General features: G+C 29.5%; 1 protein-coding gene across 1 annotated transcript; it reads left to right on the top strand.

Moving 5' to 3' along the window:
- The first annotated feature begins 98 nt into the window (after window positions 1–98).
- On the top strand, window positions 99–27,534 carry LOC119602939 (sodium-dependent phosphate transporter 2). The gene is made up of 8 exons (XM_037954747.1): window positions 99–401; window positions 17,177–17,232; window positions 17,334–18,442; window positions 20,156–20,581; window positions 20,654–20,824; window positions 20,892–21,702; window positions 21,773–21,958; window positions 26,371–27,534. The coding sequence occupies exons 3-8, from the start codon at window positions 18,250–18,252 to the stop codon at window positions 26,750–26,752; spliced, it is 2,169 nt and encodes a 722-aa protein (XP_037810675.1). The 5' UTR covers window positions 99–401; window positions 17,177–17,232; window positions 17,334–18,249; the 3' UTR covers window positions 26,753–27,534.
- Window positions 27,535–27,630: the final 96 nt, after the last annotated feature.

Here is a 27,630-nt window from a genome sequence, read left to right as displayed (position 1 = left end):
TAGAAGAGAGAGTGTTTTTTTATTATACCAACAAATACATGTGTTTTAGCAAAAAGCAAAAGCAAAAAGGAAAGGAAAAAGTACCATTTAAATGTTTTTGTTTCAACTGTGTAAAAATCATTCTCGTTTGAGTAACAACACGTCTAAAACCGCATAAACGTGCTCTACTAAATATATAAAACAAAACTATAAAATACAAAAATAAATTTGGATAAAACACAGAGTCGCGTCAGAACAAAAAAAACTGTATTCCTATAACTTGCTAAAATATAGAATACATCTTTTTTCGGTTTTTAATAAAAAAAAAGAAAAATTACTCAGAAAAAAAAAACTTTAAAACTAAAAAGTGTTTTAAAAGTGCAAACAAAAATAAGAAAAACTAACAGGTTTTGTTAAAACAAGTGAGTAAATTGTTAATTTTAACTAAAATTAAAAAAATTGAAAAAAATCTATAAAGAAAATTCCTTAAGTAAGAGGAGAAGGTGGAGGAGTAGGAGAATATACATATATTGTGTGTGTGTGTGTGTGAAAGTTTTTAAGGGTGTAAAAGAGAAAAGGGCGTAAGAAGAGCCAGGAAAATCCACATTGAATGATTAATTTTAAAATTTATAAAAAAGGAGTTTTCAAAAATTTTGGAAATTTAGCTATTATTCAATCTCCTATGCAAATTTTGGCCAAATTTTATTTTCAATTTCTTTTTATACATATTCAATAATTTTTGCGTTTTTACTTTGCAATATGTATTTCCTTGGCTTTTTCGTTTGTTGTTGTTGTTTTTTGTACAATTTTTATTGTTTAACTACGTCAGTGTTGGAAATTAACATATTTTTTGTTTCGTCTTTTTGATAAAAATCAATAAATCTCTATCGCATTGTCAAGCGGTAAAAGTGGTAAGAGGGGGGGATAAGACAACCTATGAGGCGCCAAACATCTGACGAAATTGTTTAAGAAAAAAAAAAACTTGTCATGTTTTTCTAGCTAGAAATTACTTAACCCTCAAAACCCTTTAAATTTAAACTAAAAATCCTACGAAATTATGCAATATTTCCAAAATTTTGCAATAACTTTGGAATGCAAAAAAAATATTTTCGTTTTTATTTTGTAAATTTGTTTAATGTTTAAAAGAAAATTTCTCCACTTTCCTTTTTCTGTTCAATTCTTTTTTTTTAAATATTTAAAAAATAATTAAAATTAATCTCTAGATTGGGAACTAAAATCCATAATATACCTATTATAGACTAGACTATAGACTAGACTATAGAGTAGATTATAGACTAGACTATAGACTATATTATAGAGTAGACTATAGACTGGACTATAGACTAGACTAGACTATAGACTATATTATAGACTAGACTATAGACTGGACTATAGACTAGACTATAGACTAGACTATAGACTAGACTATAGACTAGACTATAGACTAGACTGTAGACTAGACTATAGACTAGACTATAGACTAGACTATAGACTAGACTATATACTAGACTATAGACTAGACTATAGACTAAACTATAGACTAGACTATAGACTAGACTATAGACTAGACTATAGACTAGACTATAGACTAGACTATAGACTAGACTAGACTATAGACTAGACTATAGACTAGACTATAGACTAGACTATAGACTAGACTATAGACTAGACTATAGACTAGACTATAGACTAGACTATAGACTAGACTATAGACTAGACTATAGACTATAGACTAGACTATAGACTAGACTATAGACTAGACTATAGACTAGACTATAGACTAGACTATAGACTAGACTATAGACTAGACTATAGACTAGACTATAGACTAGACTATAGACTAGACTATAGACTAGACTATAGACTAGACTATAGACTAGACTATAGACTAGACTATAGACTAGACTATAGACTAGACTATAGACTAGACTATAGACTAGACTATAGACTAGACTATAGACTAGACTATAGACTAGACTATAGACTAGACTAGACTAGACTATAGACTAGACTATAGACTAGACTATAGACTAGACTATAGACTAGACTATAGACTAGACTATAGACTAGACTAGACTAGACTAGACTATACTAGACTACATACTAGACTATAGACTAGACAAGACTATAGAATAGACTATAGACTAGACTATAGTATAGACTATAGACTAGACTATAGACTAGACTTTAGACTAGATTATAGACTAGACTATAGACTAAACTATGGACTAGACTATAGACACAAGACTATTCTGAAGTCTATTCTATAGTCCAGTCTATAATTTAGTTTAGACCAGTTTATGGGCTATACTACATAGGTACAAGTCTATAGATTAGCTTTTGTATTAAACTATAGATTAAACTAAAGATAAGACTACTATATATCCATGTAATAGTATCCTTTCTTTAATATTTTTTAAATGTCTTCATTGTTAATGTTTTAAAAATTTCCTTTAACCTATGTAAGAAAAATTTCTTTAAAAATCCTTTCCCTTTACCTTAACCACACGTGTGTTACCACTTTTTAAATACTTTTTCTCCACATTCCATTCCTTTTTTGCTTTTATCCACTCCCACTCTCTTTTTCTTAAAAAAATCCTAATACCTATTTCTCTTTTCCAAACAAAAATTATCTAACTCCTTAAAATTACCAAAACAAAATAATACCTATAAACTTCTCTAAAAATAAAACAATTTTAATTATTCAACTTAATTTCTATTAATTAATAAATAATTCTTTCTTTATTTTTCGATTTCCTTTTAAAAATCGACTCCCCTTTCATTTTACCTCACGTGTATTTATAAATTCTTTAAAATTTCTTACTCATTCCTCATTCTCTCTCTCTTTTGAACACTTTTCCCCTTAATAACCCTCTCACTAATGAAGCTTTTTTACTACATGCGGTTTTTTCTACTTGTTTATTCATAAATTTTTTTAGCTGTTTTATGTTTTTTCTTATTTTCTATTATTTCTTGTTGATTATTCATTTGCATTGTTGTTTTGCTTAGCAAGGACTACTTTATTGTTGTTGTTATTGTTTTCAAAATAAATTGTCTTAATTTTTTGAGTTGTCATTTGTTTTTGCTTGAAGGATGTTGTGGTAAAAAGAGTGTTTAACAAAAAGGGATTGTCAAATAGTTAATCACAGTGAATGATTAGCCCAACAGCTGTTTGCCTTTGTTTGTTTATAAATTTGTTGCTGGTTTAATTTTAATGACAAAAAAGCGAAATTTTAAGTTATTTCACAGGTTTTATTTAATAATTACCACATTTTTTAGTTTATTTAAAAACAACTTGTTTAAAATTAACTTTTTTTAAAACATCTACTGGGTTATTTCTTCCTTCAATACAACAGGACTTTTTTTTTCAAAGAGCAAACTTTGTTTACTGATATAATTGTATCTCTCTTTCTCTCTTAAAATTGTTGCTTTTTACCAGTTTTTTTTTTATCGTGTTTATCTTGTTTATTTATTGTATTTCTACCAAACAGCTGACTTCATTTGCAAACTGTACTAAAAAGAAAACAAAAATTTAGTACAGTTTTTTCTTATTTTTAAAATACACAAAAGTAATTTTATTTTCAATACCTTTTATTTATTCCAAAGTATTCTTAAAAAAAGAGCTACTCACTCAAGTGTGTAGTAATAAATAAAAAATATTCCATTATGAAATTCTTTTTTCTTAATGGTAATTGGAAACCCATTAATAATATTAAAAACAAATTAATCAAAAAAACTTATTAGCTTTAAATGCTATAAATCACAAACAAATTATGCAAAAAAAAAAAAAGATTAATTACATGGCATTTCATCAAAAAGATAAAGACACAAAATTGCTTTGTCATTTGAAAAGTGTTCAATCATTAAAATAGTTTTTTTCTTCTTTAATTCTAAAGAAATTCTTGATGTTTGCCCTTAAATTGAAATAGTTTGTTAAACTTTTTTTTTTTAAAAAAATACCCGCTAGGCAACAAAAGTTTTTAAAATACATAAGTTTGAGAGCATTAGTACAAGTAAGGAAAATTTAGAGGTTTTTAAACAATTATTTAAGCGTTTTTATTAAAAACTTAACATTTTGTTTAAATTTACAAAATTTTCTTAAACATATTTCTTATACCTATAGTCCTTTATACTAGACTATAGACTAGAAGATAGATTCGATTATAGACTAGACAATAGACTAGACTATAGACTAGACTATAGACTAGACTATAGACTAGACTATAGACTAGACTATAGACTAGACTATAGACTAGACTATAGACTAGACTATAGACTAGACTATAGACTAGACTATAGACTAGACTATAGACTAGGCTATAGACTAGACTATAGACTAGACTATAGACTAGACTATAGACTAGACTATAGACTAGACTATAGACTAGACTATAGACTAGACTATAGACTAGACTATAGACTAGACTATAGACTAGACTATAGGCTAGACTATAGGCTAGACTATAGACTAGACTATAGACTAGACTATAGACTAGACTATAGACTAGACTATAGACTAGACTATAGACTAGACTATAGACTAGACTATAGACTAGACTATAGACTAGACTATAGACTAGACTATAGACTAGACTATAGACTAGACTATAGACTAGACTATAGACTAGACTATAGACTAGACTATAGACTAGACTATAGACTAGACTATAGACTAGACTATAGACTAGACTATAGACTAGACTATAGACTAGACTATAGACTAGACTATAGACTAGACTATAGACTAGACTATAGACTAGACTATAGACTAGACTATAGACTAGACTATAGACTAGACTATAGACTAGACTATAGACTAGACTATAGACTAGACTATAGACTAGACTATAGACTAGACTATAGACTAGACTATAGACTAGACTATAGACTAGACTATAGACTAGACTATAGACTAGACTATAGACTAGACTATAGACTAGACTATAGACTAGACTATAGACTAGACTATAGACTAGACTATAGACTAGACTATAGACTAGACTATAGACTAGACTATAGACTAGACTATAGACTAGACTATAGACTAGACTATAGACTAGACTATAGACTATACTATAGACTAGACTATAGACTAGACTAGACTAGACTATAGACTAGACTAGAGACTAGACTATGACTAGACTATAGACTAGACTATAGACTAGACTATAGACTAGACTATAGACTAGGACTATAGACTAGACTATAGACTAGACTATAGACTAGACTATAGACTAGACTATAGACTAGACTATAGACTAGTTACTATAGACTAGACTATAGACTAGACTATAGACTAGACTATAGACTAGACTATAGACTAGACTATAGACTAGACTAGAATAGACTATAGACTAGACTATAGACTAGACTATAGACTAGACTATAGACTAGACTATAGACTGACTATAGTATAGACTAGACTATAGACTAGACTAGACTATAGACTAGACTATAGACTAGACTATAGACTAGACTATAGACTAGACTATAGACTAGACTATAGACTAGACTATAGACTAGACTATAGACTAGACTATAGACTAGACTATAGACTTGACTATAGACTAGACTATAGACTAGACTATAGACTAGACTATAGACTAGACTATAGACTAGACTATAGACTAGACTATAGACTGGACTATAGACTAGACTATAGGCTAGGCTATAGTCTAGACTGGACTATAGACTAGACTATAGGCTAGGCTATAGTCTAGACTGGACTATAGACTAGACTATAGACTAGACTATGGACTAGACTATATACTTGACTATAGACTGGACTGTAGACTAGACTATAAAGTAGACAATAAACTATAATATAGACTAGAAGTAGATAAGACTATAATGTAGACTAGACTACAGGCTAGACTATAGACTAGACCATAGACTAGACTTTAGAATATAATATAGACTAGACTATAGACTTAACTATAAACTATACTACAGACAAGACTATGGACTTGACAATAGACTAGATTATAGACTAAACTACAGACAAGACTATAGTCAAGTCCATAGTCTAGTTTATAGTATATTCTATGGTCTAGTCTGTAGTCTATACTAGACTACAAATTGGATTATAGTCTAGGCTATATTATCGATTAGACTATTCTAGTCTCGATTATAGACTAGACTATAGAGCTTTTTTTTTCATTTAAAGATTTGGCATCACGTTTTAATCATTCTGTTTAATCTTCTTCTATTTACAAGTGACACACTCTTTAAATAGAAAAAAAAAAAACTTACACACACGCAGCAGAACAAAGTCTATACACAACACTTTAACTAAGTAAACGGGAAAAAAGATAAGAAATGGCGGTATTTGTATTGCTAAATTTAAATTCATACAAATAAAATTAAAACGTGACAACCGACTGTAGTTAACACAAATATTTGCTTCGTCAGCATTTCTATTAGCTCACTCACATGTATATATTATACTAAAAACAGCAACAAAGTAAATGTATTAATTGTTGTTGTTGTATTTGGGTTTAAAATGAACTGAACAAAAAAATATTCCAAATTTAACATTGACTGAATAGAAGCACGAGTTTATCGCCTGATAACCAAACAATGTGTGAGTTAGTTTGTTGTAGTAGTAGATTTAGTGAAAAAATATATATACGGATGTGTCAGAGAGTTATTAAAAAACAATAACAACATACTATATGCAAAAAGCTCCTAACAAAGTGAAGAGAGTTTGGTTAGATAACAGAAGAGCTAGGGGGTGTGTGTGTGTGTCTTTTTTTGCATAAACAATTAAGTAAATGGCAAATGAAAAAAAAAAAACACTTCTACACACATGAGTAATGAGCCCAGCATGTGATTAAATAACTTGGATTATAAAAAAATAAATAAAAAATAAAACAATTTTATTTATTGCAATACCTTGCCTTAATTGTTTATATACCGGCCTCCCTTAGTGTGTTTTATTTATTTGTTTATTCTACATCTAGTTATTAATATTATACTCATAACTTTTACTGTTCAGAGCTGCAATAGAAACAATAACAATTCATTAAGTAAATTAGCAAAACGTAAACAACATAACTTCACCAGTTAGTGTGTACGTTAAACGGTACGTATGATAAATATTGAAACTTAAATGAAATAGAGACAAACTCAGTACCTCAAGCAAGAGTTAGGTATAAAACGACAATTATTTTATAGGAAGGGAGAATGGTGGGTCAAGGTTATGAACCAGGCAAGGGAATTTTAAATTTTGAAACTTATAATAAAAATAGTACATTTTACAGCAATATAAATAATCTCACTCCTCCGTGCAACATTTATTTATTTCCTAAATTATCGTTTTATTTTTAACTGGACTTTATATTTTCATTTAAATTTTTTAATCACAACTTTCTTATCATTTAAAACTCATACTGTTATTTTTTAACATATAAATTTCAACAATTTTCACATAATTTATTTAAACAAATAATAACATTTAGATAAATTTAAACAAACTCTGGTGCTAATAATATTTTTATTATAAAAACACTAAAATACTTTTCAAATGCAATATTCTTTAACAATTCTTCAAGTTAAACATAAGCAATAGGAGGTATTTTCGAGTTGTGGACTTTAAATTGGAAAGAAATAAAAAGTGCACAAAAAATATTTAATATCACAGGATAATAAAGATTTGAACAAAAAAGTGAATATTATTTTGTTTAATGTAAGTTAATAATTTTCAAATAAATTCAAATCTAGTCTATAGTTATGTCTATAATTTAGTCTCTAGTTTAGTCTAGTCTAGTCTATAGTCTAGTCTATAGTCTAGTCTATAGTCTAGTCTATAGTCTAGTCTATAGTCTAGTCTATAGTATAGTAGTCTATAGTCTAGTCTATAGTCTAGTCTATAGTCTAGTCTATAGTCTAGTCTATAGTCTAGTCTATAGTCTAGTCTATAGTCTAGTCTATAGTCTAGTCTATAGTCTAGTCTATAGTCTAGTCTATAGTCTAGTCTATAGTCTAGTCTATAGTCTAGTCTATAGTCTAGTCTATAGTCTAGTCTATAGTCTAGTCTATAGTCTAGTCTATAGTCTAGTCTATAGTCTAGTCTATAGTCTAGTCTATAGTCTAGTCTATAGTCTAGTCTATAGTCTAGTCTATAGTCTAGTCTATAGTCTAGTCTATAGTCTAGTCTATAGTCTAGTCTATAGTCTAGTCTATAGTCTAGTCTATAGTCTAGTCTATAGTCTAGTCTATAGTCTAGTCTATAGTCTAGTCTATAGTCTAGTCTATAGTCTAGTCTATAGTCTAGTCTATAGTCTAGTCTATAGTCTAGTCTATAGTCTAGTCTATAGTCTAGTCTATAGTCTAGTCTATAGTCTAGTCTATAGTCTAGTCTATAGTCTAGTCTATAGTCTAGTCTATAGTCTAGTCTATAGTCTAGTCTATAGTCTAGTCTATAGTCTAGTCTATAGTCTAGTCTATAGTCTAGTCTATAGTCTAGTCTATAGTATAGTCCATAGTCAAGTATAGTCAAGTATATAGTATAGTGAAAAGTCTAATGTAAAGTCATGTCTGCTATAGTCTTTTCTATTTTCTCTATCCTAGTCTCTAATCTGGTCTCAAGTTTATATTCCAGTTGTCATTATGTAAGATTCATTCTAATTTTCCATCATATTGCTTTCAAAATTCCCATTTCCCACATTAATTTTTCAAAAAGGAAACTCTCACCACATGTGAAAAATGGCATCATCATTATGCATACAAATTTAAACAAAAACAACCAGAAAAATTTCCATTTATATAAAAATTAATTATAAACTAACAAACAATAGGCTTTCTATATAATACACAACAACTAACTAAAAATAGTCAAATTGAATAGAACAAAACGAAAATAAAATAAAAGCAATAAATTTTTATAAAAAGGGTCTATTGTTAAAATAAAATTGACATGCAAATTCTATAACAATAATACAAAAACAAACTGACCCAACACCCCACACTTAATAACATTTCACAATTTTCGAAGAGTATTGCATGTTTGTTAAAAAGAACAAACAACAATTGCTAACATTGTTATTTCCTTTTAAAATTACGAAATTGTTTTTTTTTTTGGAGAAAACATGTACAAGTAAACAATAACAGTAACGACAAAAAAATAAAGAAACAGAAATTTTTAATCAAGTTTCACATAAGCTTGTAATGTGTGTGTGTCACAACATTTTCAATGACCTTGACATTGCTCATACACACACACACATTCACTTACAAACCGTTACATTTCACATAACACTCATGTTTTCTATACTATTCTAAACATACAGATAAACATTATTATGTATGCATGTGTCTATATGGGTTGCCTAGATTTCGCCTGCAAATCATCATGATATATTCTCAACGATTTCATCATCATCATTGAAATCATTCCAGCTTAGATTAATATTGATTTTGTCGCCTTCTTTTTTTTTTTTGCAAAATTCACAAAAAAAAACAACATCAATAACAACACAGTGTGTGCATGTTAAATAAAATAACAACAGCGAAATGTAATTTTTCTTTTAATAAACACAACATGCAAAAATATTTCATTTTATTTTCATTCATTCCTTTATTTATATTTTGTAAGAGTGTAAACAAAACGAAAAAAGGAAATTTGAATGAATGGTTTAACATTTGTTTACATCTGAGTCTAACCTAACGGGTTTTCTTAAGAGTGTGAGAGAGTGGAAAAAATGTGAAAATGTAAATATTGCTTCTTCTTATTAATAATTGCTATTAATACTAATTGACTAATATTGATGCCAAAGGTAAATATAGCAACGCCAACAGGTCGTATACAGAATTTTTACATAAAATTTCAAATGATAAATTGAAAAATAATGATAAATAGCCTATATTCCAGATTACCGTTTCATTAATATTCTAAAATTTCTATTAATTTCACTCGTAAAACTAGCTACTAATGTATTTCGCCTATATTTATTTCTTATATAAAATTTATCTATCAATATTTTATATTTATTTCTTTACTCTTTAGTATTTCGTGCAAAGCTTTTTTTTATTTGTTGTATAATTGATTACTATTTGTTAAACCTTTGCTAATAAATTGCACAATATTTTTAAATAAATCTATTTATAAAATAACAAAATCTATTTCAATTGATTTTAATAGAAACAGAAAAGGAATTTAAACTTTAACACTAAAAATTTGTAATAATTAAAATTAACGGCTAAACTATTATAAAACTAAGACACCAATTAGTCAGGCAATAGTTTTTGTACTAATTAAAAGGTATAAATAAATTTCAATTGATTTAAATAAGAAAAACATTTTAAATAATTTTAAACTTTAAAAGAATTCAATTGTTTTCATTTGAAATTAGACTATCAGACTAAATTAGACTAGACTGCAGACTATATACTAGACTATAGACTAGATTATAGACTAGACTAGACTATAGACTAGACTATACTAGACTATAGACTAGACTAGAGACTAGACTATAGACTAGACTATAGACTAGACTATAGACTAGACTATAGACTAGACTATAGACTAGACTATAGACTAGACTATAGACTAGACTATAGACTAGAATAGACTAGACTATAGACTAGACTATAGACTAGACTATAGACTAGACTATAGACTAGACTATAGACTAGACTATAGACTAGACTATAGACTAGACTATAGACTAGACTATAGACTAGACTATAGACTAGACTATAGACTAGACTATAGACTAGACTATAGACTAGACTATAGACTAGACTATAGACTAGACTATAGACTAGACTATAGACTAGACTATAGACTAGACTATAGACTAGACTATAGACTAGACTATAGACTAGACTATAGACTAGACTTAGACTAGACTATAGACTAGACTATAGACTAGACTATAGACTAGACTATAGACTAGACTATAGACTAGACTATAGACTATACTATAGACTAGACTATAGACTAGACTATAGACTAGACTATAACTAGACTATAGACTAGACTATAGACTAGACTATAGACTAGAACTATAGACTAGACTATAGACTAGACTATAGACTAGACTATAGACTAGACCTATAGACTAGACTATAGACTAGACTATAGACTAGACTATAGGACTAGACTATAGACTAGACTATAGACTAGACTATAGACGAGACTATAGACTAGACTATAGCCTAGACATATAGACTAGACTATAGGACTAGACTATAGACTAGACTATTGACTAGACTATAGACTAGACTATAGACTAGACTATAGACTAGACTATAGACTAGACTATAGACTAGACTATAGACTAGACTATAGACTAGACTGATAGGACTAGACTATAGACTAGACTATAGACTAGACTATGAAGACTATAGACTAGACTATAGACTAGACTATAGACTAGACTATAGACTAGACTATAGACTAGGACTATAGACTAGACTATAGACTAGACTATAGACTTAGACTATAGACTAGACTATAGACTAGACTATAGACTAGACTATAGACTAGACTATAGACTAGACTATAGACTAGACTATAGACTAGACTATAGACTAGACTATAGACTAGACTAGACTATAGACTAGACTATAGACTAGACTATAGACTAGACTAGAGACTAGACTATAGACTAGACTATAGACTAGACTATAGACTAGACTATAGACTAGACTATAGACTAGACTATAGACTAGACTATAGACTAGACTATAGACTAGACTATAGACTAGACTATAGACTAGACTATAGACTAGACTATAGACTAGACTATAGACTAGACTATAGACTAGACTATAGACTAGACTATAGACTAGACTATAGACTAGACTATAGACTAGACTATAGACTAGACTATAGACTAGACTATAGACTAGACTATAGACTAGACTATAGACTAGACTATAGACTATAGACTAGACTATAGACTAGACTATAGACTAGACTATAGACTAGACTATAGACTAGACTAGACTAGACTATAGACTAGACTATAGACTAGACTATAGACTAGACTATAGACTAGACTATAGACTAGACTATAGACTAGACTATAGACTAGACTATAGACTAGACTATAGACTAGACTATAGACTAGACTATAGACTAGACTATAGACTAGACTATAGACTAGACTATAGACTAGACTATAGACTAGACTATAGACTAGACTATAGACTAGACTATAGACTAGACTATAGACTATAGACTAGACTATAGACTAGACTATAGACTAGACTATAGACTAGACTAGACTATAGACTAGACTATAGACTGGACTATAGACTAGACTATAGACTAGACTATAGACTAGACTATAGACTAGACTATAGACTAGACTATAGACTAGACTATAGACTAGACTATAGACTAGACTATAGACTAGACTATAGACTAGACTATAGACTAGACTATAGACTAGACTATAGACTAGACTATAGACTAGACTATAGACTAGACTATAGACTAGACTATAGACTAGACTATAGACTAGACTATAGACTATAGACTAGACTATAGACTAGACTATAGACTAGACTATAGACTAGACTATAGACTAGACTATAGACTAGACTATAGACTAGACTATAGACTAGACTATAGACTAGACTATAGACTAGACTATAGACTAGACTATAGACTAGACTATAGACTAGACTATAGACTAGACTAGCTAGACTATAGACTAGACTTAGACTAGACTATAGACTAGACTATAGACTAGACTAACTAGACTATAGACTATAGACTAGACTATAGACTATAGACTATAGACTAGACTAGACTAGACTATAGACTAGACTATAGACTAGACTATAGACTAGACTATAGACTAGACTATAGACTAGACTATAGACTAGACTATAGACTAGACTATAGACTAGACTATAGACTAGACTATAGACTAGACTATAGACTAGACTATAGACTAGACTATAGACTAGACTATAGACTAGACTATAGACTAGACTATAGACTAGACTATAGACTAGACTATAGACTAGACTATAGACTAGACTATAGACTAGGACTATAGACTAGACTATAGACTAGACTATAGACTAGACTATAGACTAGACTATAGACTAGACTATAGACTAGACTAGAGACTAGACTAGACTATAGACTAGACTATAGACTAGACTATAGACTAGACTATAGACTAGACTATATAGACTAGACTATAGACTAGACTAGAGACTAGACTATAGACTAGACTATAGACTAGACTATAGACCAGACTATAGACCAGACTATAGACTAGACTATAGACTAGACTAGACTATAGACTAGACTAGACTATAGACTAGACTATAGACTAGACTATAGACTAGACTATAGACTAGACTATAGACTAGACTAGACTATAGACTAGACTAGACTATAGACTAGACTATAGACTAGACTATAGACTAGACTATAGACTAGACTATAGACTAGACTATAGACTAGACTATAGACTAGACTATAGACTAGACTATAGACTAGACTATAGACCAGACTATAGACTAGACTATAGACTAGACTATAGACTAGACTATAGACTAGACTAGACTATAGACTAGACTAGACTAGACTAGACTAGACTAGACTAGACTATAGACTAGACTATAGACTAGACTATAGACTAGACTATAGACTAGACTATAGACTAGACTATAGACTAGACTATAGACTAGACTATAGACTAGACTATAGACTAGACTAGAGACTAGACTATAGACTAGACTATAGACTAGACTAGACTAGAGACTAGACTATAGACTAGACTAGACTAGAGACTAGACTATAGACTAGACTAGAGACTATAGAGTAGACTATAGACTAGACTATAGACTAGACTATAGACTAGACTATAGACTAGACTATAGACTAGACTATAGAGTAGACTATAGAGTAGACTATAGAGTAGACTATAGACTAGACTATAGATTAGACTATAGATTAGACTATACATTAGACTATAGACTAGACTATAGACTAGACTATAGACTAGACCATAGACTAGACTATAGACTACACTATAGACTAGACTATATAGACTAGACTGTAGTCTGTAGCCGGTTGTAGCCGGATGTAAATTCTTGTCTATGCATTAGTAGACTTATAAAAAATTATCTTGTGATATTGAAATTCACTTAGTACCTGATAAAGAAAATGTTTTTTATTTTATTTTGCCCTCCACAATAAACTCATATTTCACAAAATGGCAATTTAACGTCTTCATTTATTGAATTCTGCCAAATCATCAGTTAAAACAACAATTTGCCACTCAAGGCAAAATTTTTTGTTAATAAACAGTTTGATTTTTTTTTTTTTAATTTTAATGTTTAATGTTCTTAAACAAAAATGAAATTATTATTTTTCTTTCAAAAAGTATGATTGATTTTAAATTTATTACAATTTTTGTTTTGTTTGTTGTTATTGTTTATAAATAAATTGCTAACTCGAGCATTACAATTTCAATAACAAACAGCAACAGGAAAAAAAAGAATAAGAAAATTTTTGTTTTAAATTAAAAGAAAATCATAAATAATATTATAATTTTAAACACATGTAGCAATAGGTTTAAAAGAGAAAATAAGATTTTTTTAAATAAAATTTAATAATTTATTGGATTTGAAAAAAAAACATTTGATGAATTAAAACCTTTTTGAAAAAGTAAATCGTACGCTGAACTTGTAGCTTTTTTTTAAAAAAAATTATTTGTTTGTTGTTTCTTTGCCAAAATCAAGAGATTAAAAAATTTTAAAAAATATGGTAAAAAAATTATTATTTTAAATTCTTTTGGTTTTCATTATATTGACCCTGAAGCTGTAGTATTTTGCTAAGATTGCAGAGGTTTAGGGGGGAGGAGGGTCTTCTATAGCAGCAATTAATTGAAATGTTGTGAAAATACATAAAGAATTAGTTATATAGTAATATGATAAAAATACCTTAAACATGTGATATAGAAATGATTAACACAAAAAAAAACCCAAAGTTTATTTAGTTTTTTTTTTTTTTTTTTTTTTTTATAAAAAAGTATGTAAATGTTATTTAAAGTAAATGATGTCAGTTTATGCTGTGATGACACTTTTTTCTGTTTTTTTTTTTAATTTCAAACAATTTCGTGTTAGTTTTAATTTAATTATTATATTTTCGTTTAAAAAAATCTGTTATAGAATAGAGTAAATAGTGGTTTATTTAAATTAATTAATTAAAGCTTTTATTTCTTTTAACAATTTAAAAGAGACAATTAGTACAATTCTTTCTATTGTGTTTTTTTTTGTTCAAACAATTAATAAAGTTTAAACAATGGGATTAAATTTTATGTGAATATTTGTTGTTTGTTTTATTAAATGATAAAAAAATCGTTTCAATTTAAAAAAGAATATAAATGAAATCTATTGTTTTGCAAAAAATTTATAATAACGGACAATTTTCTAAAGAATTTTTTTACACAAATAAGTTATACTTTAAATAAGATTAAAAAAAATACTTTTTTTTTTGTTTTATAAATAAAAATAAAATTTTTGTTTAGTGCGTTTAAAAAAACCGCTTAGCGGTAAAATTTTTCCGCCATCGCTTTTATCGTGTTTATGGCAAATTTTTATTTATTTAAATATAATTACATTTTATAATTAAAAATAATTTTTTTTTAGTGCGTTTAAAAAAACCGCTTAGCGGTAAAATTTTTCCGCCATCGCTTTTATCGTGTTTATGGCAAATTTTTATTTATTTAAATATAATTATATTTAAACAATAAAATTTTGTTAAAATTTAAGTTTTTACCCAAGCGGTTTATATTACCGCAAGGCGACAAATTTTGCCGCCAACGTTTATTCTAAGCCGAAAATTATTTCAATTAATGAAATCATTAATTGTATAAATTTTCCGTTACCAACTTCATTGCGTTTATAAAAAATTTTTATTTAATAAACTTAATTTTGATTTAAACAATAAAATTTTTTCAAAATTTTCCTTATTTTCGAGAGCGTTAAAAAATTAACACAATTTACCGCCAACGTTTTATTGCCAAATTTTACCGAAAACGTTTTATTGTGTTATCTTTATATAATTAAATCATGTTTTTCTAAAATTAAATCAAATTTCGTTTACTGCAGCAATAAAAACCGCTTGCGTTAACAATTCATCGCCACCTCTATGATTGTGTTTATGTAAAATTTGTATATACAATTTAATTTACATTTACTTTAAACAATTCAAATTTTTCAATATGTTCACTTTTTTCGAGAAAGGTATATATTGCCGCAGGGCGGAAAATGTTTTCGCCAACGTTTTATTGGGGTTTTATGATATTTTTATACAATTAAGTCATATTTTCCCTAAATTATAAAAAAAGATACATTTCCTTTACTGCAGCTATAAAAACTGCTTGACGTTAACAATTTATCGCCACCTCTTTCTTTGTGTTTATGTGCAATTTTTTTTTATTTAACTTAAAATTTTTCAATATTTTTGCTTTTTTTGAGAGCGGTATATATTGCCGCAGGGCGGAAAATGTTTTCATCAATGTTTTATTGCGTTTTCATGATATTTTTTATACAATTCAGTTAAATTTTTCTTAAATTATAAAAAAGACACAACTCTTTTACTGCAGCTATAAAAAAACCTTTGACGTTAACAATTTATAGCGGTATATATTGCCGCAAGGTGAAAAATATCGCCAACGTTTTATTGCGTTAGTTTTATGCAATTAACTCCTATTATTTTTATTAAAAGTTTAGTAGAAGTATTACTAAAAGTTAGTGCGGTTATAAAAACCGCTTACCGGTAAAACTTTATCGTCACCACTTACATTGTGTTTATGTTTAATTTTTATATATTTCTCTTTTATTTAATTTAAGTAATCAAAATTGTTTAAAATTTTGGATTTTTGCAACAACTTTATAAATTACCGCAAGGCGTTATATTTAGCCGCCTACATTTTACTTTGTTTATTTTTATTTAATTAACACATATTTACCTTCTTAAATGATTAAACAAATATAATTTGTCCAATTTAAACCAAAACGGTTAAAAAAAACGCAAGGCGACAAATTTTGCCGCTTGCGATTTTTTTTTATTTTTTGTTTATTTAAAAGGAAAAATGTTAAATTCTATTTAGTTTCCAGGGAAAAATTATTAAGGAATTATAGATTTATTTATAAATTTTTAATAAAATATAAATTTTGTTGAATATTTTTATTATTTTTTTAAAATTTTCTTTTTCAGACATGATACTTCTCTTTATGACCTCATATAAACAGTTATGCTTTTCTAAACGCCAGGTATGTACAAAACTTTAAAACTGTTTAAATTATTTATAAAGAAAAATTTCTAGAATTTTTTTATTAAAATTTTTTATTGAAATTTTTTTTCTTTAAAACAGATAAACAACATCTTAACAACGTTTTACTCAACATAACAAAGAAATTTGTTAATTTAAAAAGCCAAAAACAAAAAATTTACAAAAAAACAAAATCCAACAAAATTTTTATTATTAATTAATCGCATCTTTACCGCTAAATTATTTTTAAACCACAATTATTATTATAAAATATTAGGTTTTTTTTTCATATTTGAGTTTAAACGCATTTTCTTCGTCTTAGAGAAACTCATAAGAATTAAACTAGTTACTTGTTATATTTATTTTTTTAATTTTAAATTAAGAATAATTTTTTTCGAACTCGAAAAAAATTCCCTAAGAAGAGGCTTTTTTTTCTTACTTTCTCAATAAGAACTTCTAAACATTAGTATTATTTATTTTTAGAAAGAGCTTTAATTTATTACTAAAATTTACTTTTCATCTTAAAACTTCGTAGAAAAAAATGAAAATTGCAAAAATGAAATTTAAGCGCAAATATGGCTGTTTAAATATTTGAAAGTAAATTTGTTTGTTTATATACCTCTCCCCCTAAATTAAATATAAAAACAAAATCAAACAAATTTCAAATATTTTAAAAAAATATTTTTTTTTATTTAATAGTATTTTTAACAGAAAAATATTAAGTAAAAATATATATAAGTTTGTCACCAATCAAGCACCCTTAACCCTGTCCACAGTTTTTTCAATAGAAAACTTCAAAAAAACATTATTCAATTTAGAAACAATAATCATTTTTTATATAAAAAAGTTTTCTTTAAACGTTAAAGCCAAGCTTTAGCTTTTTGTCTAATCACAATAGTTTTTTTTTTGCTTTAAAAAGTTTAATTTTTCAAACCAGTAAAGTAAAGCCCTTTTAATTTTTTTGGCTGTTAGTCGTAGTAATTTTGTCAGTTTGTGTGTCTGTTAGTTATTCCTCAAGATGGAACCCTATTCCGCGGAATTATTATGGATTGTTGTGTTAGGTTTTATTATCGCCTTCGTTTTGGCTTTTGGCATCGGTGCCAATGATGTGGCAAACTCATTTGGCACTAGCGTAGGCTCTGGCGTTTTAACTATACGTCAGGCTTGTGTTTTGGCTACGGTTTGTGAAATTTCTGGAGCTGTTCTAATAGGTGAGTACAAATTCTTCTAGATACTGAGATAATTTTAAGTTATAAACACATTTATAGTTTAAACGGTATGTTTTGCCGCTTGAAAATTTTACAAAAATGTTATATTTTTTACTCTAGAATTAAAATAAATATTTTCTTTGAGTGCGGCAAAAAAATTCGCTGAGCGTTGAAATTTACCGTCACCGCTTTCATTCTGTTTATGTTACATTTTTATAGATTTAAATCGTATTTGCTTTAACTTATTTAAAAACTTATAATTTTTAATTTATACCCATTAAAAATATAAAAAAATGGGCTGCGGTCAAATTTGCCGCTTTAGATTTTTTAGATTTTTTCCCCAAATTTTATATAATTTTTTTTGTTGTCATATTTTTGCATTTTTTTCTTTGCGGTTATAAAAACCTCTCTCCTTTAAAATTTAACGTCGCCGCTTTCATTCTGTTTATGTGAATTTTTTTTTCAAACACCTTATAATTTTTAATTTTCACCCATTAAAAATATATAAAAAGTTAAGCGATCAAGTTTGCCGCTAGAGATTTTTCGGACTTTTGTTTTTTGAAATTTTATTTAATAACATAATTATTTTAATTTTAAGCATTTTTTCTCTTTGCGGTAATAAAACCAGCTTAGCGTTTAAATTTTCCGTCGCCGCTGGCATTCTGTTTAGGAAAAGTGTTTTTTCTATTGAAATCGTACTCGCTTTAAATGCATAGAAAAGATCAATTTTTAACTTTTTCTCATTGCGATAATTTTTGCCGCTGAGCGGAAAAATTTCCCGCCTAAAAAAATTTTAGTTTTAAAATATGATTTTCGTGGTTACTACATTACTTTTTTCAAAACCGCTAAGCGGCAAAATTTAACGCCAATCGTTTTCATTCTGTTTAGGCTTAATTCTTATTTATTTTAAAGATTCGCTGAGCGTTCAAATTTACCGTCACCGCTTTCATTCTGTTTATGTTACATTTTTATAGATTTAAATCGTATTTGCTTTAACTTATTTAAAAACTTATAATTTTTAATTTATACCCATTAAAAATGTAAAAAAATCGGCTGCGGTCAAATTTGCCGCTAGAGATTTTTGGATTTTTTCCCTAAATTTTATATAATTTTTTTTGTTGTCATATTTTTCCATATTTTTCTTTGCGGTTATAAAAACCTCTCACCTTTAAAATTTAACGTCGCCGCTTTCATTCTGTTTATGTGAATTTTTTTTCAAACACCTTATAATTTTTAATTTTCATCCATTAAAAATATTAAAAAAGTACAGCGATCAAGTTTGCCGCTAGAGATTTTTCGGACTTTTGTTTTTTGAAATTTTATTTAATAACATAATTATTTTAATTTCAAAGCATTTTTTCTCTTTGCAGGTAATAAAACCAGCTTAGCGTTTAAATTTACCGTCGCCGCTGGCATTCTGTTTAGGAAAATTGTTTTTTCTATTGAAATCGTACTCGCTTTAAATGCATATAAAAGATCAATTTTTAACTTTTTCTCATTGCGATAATTTTTGCCGCAGGGCGGAAAAATTTACCGCCTAAAAAAATTTTAGTTTTAAAATATGATTTTTATGGTTACTACATTACTTTTTTCAAAACCGCTAAGCGGCAAAATTTAACGCCAATCGTTTTCATTCTGTTTATGCCTAATTATTATTTATTTTAAAGAAACAATTATTATATTATTAAAAATAAATATATTTACCTATTTCTCTAGGCTACAAAGTATCCGATACTATGCGTAAAGGCATTTTAGAGGTCGGTCTCTATGAAGGCTTTGAAGATGAACTCATGTTGGGCTGTTTGGCAGCCTTAGCCAGTAGTGCTATCTGGCTTTTGGTAGCCACATTCCTAAAACTACCCATTTCTGGTACGCACAGTATAGTGGGCTCAACTATTGGCTTCTCTTTAGTGGCCAGAGGCACCCAAGGTTTGAAATGGTCTACCATGGGTACCATAGTTGGTTCATGGTTTATATCACCTGTGCTCAGTGGTCTAGTTAGTATTTTACTATTCTTGGCCATTAGAAAGTTTATATTGCGTGCCAATGATCCTTTGAAAGCCGGTTTTCGTTCGTTGCCCATTTTCTATGGTGTTACGTTTTTCATAAATGTCATCAGTGTTATGTTGGATGGTCCCAAGTGTGAGTTTTTTGATTTTTTTTTTAATCAATATTTTCTTATAAAATTTTTCATTTTTTCTTAAAAAACTAAAGTGCTTTATATGGATAATATACCCACCTGGTTGGCTGTGACTGTTAGTATTGCTTTGGGTTTATTGGTGGCCATTTTGACACAACTGCTAGTGGTGCCCATGCAGAAACGTAAAATTGCCAAACAATTAAGAGCTAAAAATCCAGTTAAATTTCATTTTGAACCTTCAGTGGGTGAGTGATAATGAAAACAACAACAAATATTGTAAAATAATAATTAATTTTGCATTGAAATTTCTAGAATCTTCACCGTCCGGTAGTCCTAAGAAAAATCGTCGCCCTCTGTCTTTGGTGAGCGATGGCAAACAACTGCCTGCAATTGCCGAAATAACCGAGCTGGTCTCGTTGACAGACAATTCGCCCAAAACTTTTAAATTAGCACCCTTTACACTAAATGGCAAACAGCAGAATGGTACCACTCCCGATGGCTATAAAATCAATCCGGAAATCATTAAAAAAGCAGAAGATCTTCTGGGCAAAGCTAGTCTCGATAACACAGATCTAACCATTACTAGTTTAAATTTCATAGATGAACATCAAAATGGCAATGGTTTAAATGGTTACACAAATGGTTTGCATAGAACCTCCAAGGATCTAGAGGATTGTTTCAAAACTCAACAACAGCTGGAAACCGATAAGCATCTAACACAATCAAATGAGCTTCCCAATAATGTCGTCTCGGCTGCCACAGCCAACGCCCCCACAGCTGTTAATAATAACATCAGCACTACCAAAGATACAAATAATACTGCCTGTTCCTCGTTGACACAAGATGAATGTGGTAACAATACAACTAGTTTACTCCCGGCCACAGAGAAGAATCTTAAGGTCATTGAAAGTGGCTCTAGTTTGGAAATGATGATTTCTTCCACGCTATCGCCCAATTCCAGTAAAGTTCCTTTGATCGAGAGTAAAGAGGCCATAAATGATTTTAAGCTCTCATCCGAGCCCCAGGGAGATGAAGAAACCGAAGAGGTTTCTATGCTATTTTCATTTTTACAAATATTAACCGCCACCTTTGGTAGTTTTGCCCATGGTGGTAATGATGTTAGGTAATATTTCTTAAATAAATTATTCTGCAAGAGTAATATTAACAAGTTCCTTCTTTATTTCCTTCTCCAGCAATGCCATTGGTCCCTTAATTGCTTTGTATATGATTTATCGTGAAGGTTCTGTGATGCAAAAGGCCGAAAGTCCCATATATATTTTAATATATGGTGGCATTGGCATTTCTATAGGTTTATGGCTCTGGGGTCGTAGAGTTATTGAAACGATTGGCAATGATTTAACCAAAATTACCTCATCAACGTAAGTACAATTAACATGTTTAATATTATCTATATTATAGACTACAGCCCATACTGGACTATAAACTAGACTATAGCTAGACTGTAGACTAGACTATAGACTAGACTATAGACTAGACTAGACTAGACTATAGACTAGACTATAGACTAGACTATAGACTAGACTATAGACTAGACTATAAGACTAGAACTAGAGAATAGACTATAGACTTAGACTATAGACTAGCTACAGTAGGACTAGAACTAGAGACTAGACATATGGACTACGGACTTAGACTAGACTATAAACTAGACTATGAAACTAGACTATAGACTAGACTATAGACTAGACATAGGGACTAAGAAACTAAGACTAAAGACTAGACTAATAAGACTAGACGATAGCGACTAGACTATAGAACTAGACTATAGACTAGAAGACTACAGACTAGACTATAGACTAGACTATAGAACTAAGACTATAGACTAGACTATACAGACATAGACACTAGACTAGATATAGACGAGAACTATAGACTAGACTATAGACTAGAGCTAGAGCTAGACTATAGACTAGACTATAAGACTAGACGATAGACTAGCCTAACTTATAAGACTAGAGCTAATGACTAGACTATAAGACTAGACTATAAGACTAGACTATATACTGACTAGACCTATAGTACTAGACTATAGACTAGACCTATAGACTAGACTATAGACTAGACTATAGACTAGACTATAGACTAGACTATAGACTAGACTATAGACTAGACTATAGACTAGACTATAGAACTAGACTATAGACTAGACTATAGACTAACTATAGACTAGACTATAGACTAGACTATAGACTAGACTATAGACTAGAACTATAGACTAGACTATAGACTAGACTATAGACTAGACTATAGACTAGACTATAGACTAACTATAGACTAGACTAGACTATAGACTAGACTAGAGACTAGACTTAGACTAGACTATAGACTAGACTATAGACTATACTATAGACTAGGACTATAGACTAGACCTATACTAGACTATAGACTAGACTATAGACTAGACTATAGACTAGACTATAGATCTATACTATAGACTAGACTTAGACTAGACTATAGACTAGACTATAGACCTAGACTATAGACTAGACTATAGACTAGACTATAGACTAGACTATAGACTAGACTATAGACTAGACTATAGACTGACTATAGACTAGACTATAGACTAGACTATAGACTAGACTATAGACTAGACTATAGACTAGACTATAGACTAGACTATAGACTAGACTATAGACTAGACTATAGACTAGACTATAGACTAGACTATAGACTAGACTATAGACTAGACTATAGACTAGACTATAGACTAGACTATAGACTAGACTATAGACTAGACTATAGACTAGACTATAGACTAGACTAGAGACTAGACTATAGACTAGACTAATATACTAGACTATAACTGAGACTATATACTAGACTATGACTAGACTATAGACTAGACTATAGACTAGACTATAGACTAGACTATAGACCAGACTATAGACTAACTATCACTAGACTATAGACAGACTATAGACTAGAACTATAGACTAGACTTAGAATAGACTATAGACTAGACTATAGAACTAGACTATAGACTAACTTAGACTAGACTATAGACTAGACTAGAGACTAGACTATAGAACTCAGACTATAGACTAGACTAAGACTAGACTAAGACTAGACTATAGACTAGGACTATAGACTAGACTATAGAACTGACTATAGACTAGACGATAGACTAGACTATAGACAGACTATGACAGACTATAGATAGACTTAGACTAGACTATAGACTAGACTATAGACTAACTATAGAATAGACTATAGACTAGACTATAGACTAGACTATAGACTAGACTATAGACTGACTATAGACTAGACTATAGACTAGACTATAGACTAACTATAGACTAGACTATAGACTAGACTATAGACTAGACTATAGACTAGACTAGACTAGACTATAGACTAGACTATAGACTAGACTATAGACTAGACTATAGACTAGACTGACTAGATATAGACTAGACATAGACTAGACTATAGACTAGACTAGACTATAGACTAGACTATAGACTAGACTATAGACTAGACTATAGACTAGACTAGACTATAGACTAGACTATAGACTAGACTATAGACTAGACTATAGACTAGACTATAAACTAGACTATAGACTAGACTATAGACTAGACTATAGACTAGACTATAGACTAGACTATAGACTAGACTATAGACTAGACTATAGACTAGACTATAGACTAGACTATAGACTAGACTATAGACTAGACTATAGACTAGACTATAGACTAGACTATAGACTAGACTATAGACTAGACTATAGACTAGACTATAGACTAGACTATAGACTAGACTATAGACTAGACTATAGACTAGACTATAGACTAGACTATAGACTAGACTATAGACTAGACTATAGACTAGACTATAGACTAGACTATAGACGACTATAGACTAGACTATAGACTAGACTATAGACTAGACTAAACTAGACTATAGACTAGACTATAGACTAGACTATGACTAGACTTGACTGAATATAGACTAGACTATAGACTATACTAGACTAGACTTAGACTAGACTATAGACTGGAGTATAGACTAGACTGGAGTATAGACTAGACTGGAGTATAGACTAGACTGGAGTATAGACTAGACTGGAGTATAGACTAGACTATAGACTAGACTATAGACTAGACTATAGCTAGACTATAGACTAGACTATAGACTAGACTATAGACTAGACTATAGACTAGACTATAGACTAGACTATAGACTAGATAGACTAGACTATAGACTAGACTATAGACTAGACTATAGACTAGACTATAGACTAGACTATAGACTAGACTATAGACTAGACTATAGACTAGACTATAGACTAGACTATAGACTAGACTATAGACTAGACTATAGACTAGACTATAGACTAGACTATAGACTAGACTATAGACTAGACTATAGACTAGACTATAGACTAGACTATAGACTAGACTATAGACTAGACTATAGACTAGACTATAGACTAGACTATAGACTAGACTATAGACTAGACTATAGACTAGACTATAGACTAGACTATAGACTAGACTACAGACTAGACTATAGACTAGACTATAGACTAGACTATAGACTGGAGTATAGACTAGACTATAGACTAGACTATAGACTAGACTATAGACTAGACTATAGACTAGACTATAGACTAGACTATAGACTAGACTATAGACTAGACTAAGACTAGACTATAGACTAGACTTTAGACTAGACTATAGACTAGACTATAGACTAGACTATAGACTAGACTATAGACTAGACTATATACTAGACTATAGACTAGACTATAGACTAGACTATAGACTAGACTATAGACTAGACTATAGACTAGACTATAGACTAGACTATAGACTAGACTATAGACTAGACTATAGAGACTATAGACTAGACTATAGACTAGACTATAGACTAGACTATAGACTAGACTATAGACTAGACTATAGACTAGACTATGACTAGACTATAGACTAGACTATAGACTAGACTATAGACTAGACTATAGACTAGACTATAGACTAGACTATAGACTAGACTATAGACTAGACTATAGACTAGACTATAGACTAGACTATAGACTAGACTATAGACTAGACTATAGACTAGACTATAGACTAGACTATAGACTAGACTATAGACTAGACTATAGACTAGACTATAGACTAGACTATAGACTAGACTATAGACTAGACTATAGACTGATATAGACTAGACTATAGACTAGACTATAGACTAGACTATAGACTAGACTATAGACTAGACTATAGACGACTATAGACTAGACTATAGACTAGACTATAGACTAGACTACTATAGACTAGACTATAGACTAGACTATAGACTAGACTATAGACTAGACTATAGACTAGACTATAGACTAGACTATAGACTAGACTATAGACTAGACTATAGACATAGGACTATAGACTAGACTATAGTACTAGACTAGAGACTAGATATAGACTAGATAGACTAGACTATAGACAGCACTATAGACTAGACTATAGACTAGACTATAGACTAGACTATAGACTAGACTATAGACTAGACTATAGACTAGAACTATAGACTAGGATATAGACTAGGAATATAGACTAGACAATAGACTAGAATATAGACTTAGACTAGACTAGACTATAGACTAGACTAGTCTAGTCTATAGTCAGTCTATAGACTAGACTATAAAGTGAACTATGACTGGACTATACTAGACTATTGACTAGACTCACAGAATGGACTATTGACTAGACCATAGAAATATCAATTTTATTTAATAATTTTAATGTTTTTGTTTTAAAATTTTTAGTGGTTTTACTATTGAAATTGGTGCTGCATATAACCGTACTGCTGGCCAGCAAAATTGGTTACCCATTTCCACAACCCATTGTAAAGTGGGCTCCGTAGTATTTGTCGGCCATATAGCCTCTAAAGGAGCGAAAAAGCGGGAGGAAGATAATGAAAACCTTGACTGTGCTGCCACCGCTAACAATGTTAAACAGACCAAAGAATTCGAAACATTAGAAGAAGGCGCACAGGACACGGCTGCACCGCCCAGAGCTAATGGCAGTGTTGATTGGCATCTGTTTCGTAATATAGCGTATGCCTGGATAGTAACGGTACCGGTAACGGCCATTTTAAGTGCCGCCATTATGTTTGTATTATGTTTATGTGTAGGAATTAAAGTTTAAAAGAAAACGAAAACGATATTGGAAAGTTTTACTTAAATGTACTTAAAAAGAAAAACAATGATAAATTAATAATTAAAGAATATATAGAGAACTTATTTATGTGTTTAGCGAGAAGGAAAAGAAAGCAGAGTTAAGATTATAAAGTAAAAATTAAAATGAAAAGTAATGGATTATGTTTAAAATTTAGTTTGTTTTTTATACTCATTTATTAAGATATTTTATTTGTTTAGGAAATACTCTGCTTTTTAAAAAATTTTGTTCCTTTTTTTTGTGAAATTAAGAAAAAAAAAAAAAACAGTAAAAAAATATTCCAAATTATTTTGTCTAACAAAGTAAAATTTAACAACAATACAACAAACAAAACTCAATTTATTAAATAGTGCACTTTTATGTTTAAATTAAAACTAAACATAATTTCTAAATAATTTTAAGTTTCTTAAAGAAAAGAATTTATTGTTTTTTAAAAACTCTATTTAAACAAGAAACTTTAGTAAATTTTTCGTTTATAATTAAAAAGGTATTTGAAATATTTTTCTTAAAATATTTTCAAAAACAGCCTTAACAAAGACTTGCTTTTGTTCACCAAAAACAAATTTACTAAAGTTTTTTTCTACAAACTTCAAATTGTTTTCAAAACAACACCTTGAAAAAAAAAAAAAAAAAAACACAACAAAATTCCTCTTAAATTAAACTTTAGTTTAACACAAACGCCTCATATTTAACCAAATACAACAACAACAAAAACCACAACAAACTTAAATAAACATTAAGCAAAAAAAAAACAAAAATTAAAACCAAAACCTATTTAATAATAACTACAACTAAGCAGAAACTAAATTTGTAAAAATCCCTAATACATGTATTTTTTTAAAGAAACA

This window comes from Lucilia sericata, unplaced genomic scaffold (assembly GCF_015586225.1).
Source record: "Lucilia sericata isolate MDLA Ls3-8-SP2 unplaced genomic scaffold, ASM1558622v1 Contig000265F_arrow, whole genome shotgun sequence".
In the NCBI taxonomy this organism is placed as follows: Eukaryota; Metazoa; Arthropoda; class Insecta; order Diptera; family Calliphoridae; genus Lucilia; species Lucilia sericata.
This window is presented reverse-complemented; position numbering and strand designations above follow the sequence as displayed.

Coding starts and splice junctions, on each gene's coding strand:
- LOC119602939 (XM_037954747.1), top strand. CDS start 18,250: ATGGAACCCTATTCCGCGGAATTATTATGGATTGTTGTGTTAGGTTTT. Junction 21,703..21,772: donor CATGGTGGTAATGATGTTAG/GTAATATTTCTT, acceptor TTCCTTCTCCAG/CAATGCCATTGGTCCCTTAA. Junction 21,959..26,370: donor ACCAAAATTACCTCATCAAC/GTAAGTACAATT, acceptor TAAAATTTTTAG/TGGTTTTACTATTGAAATTG.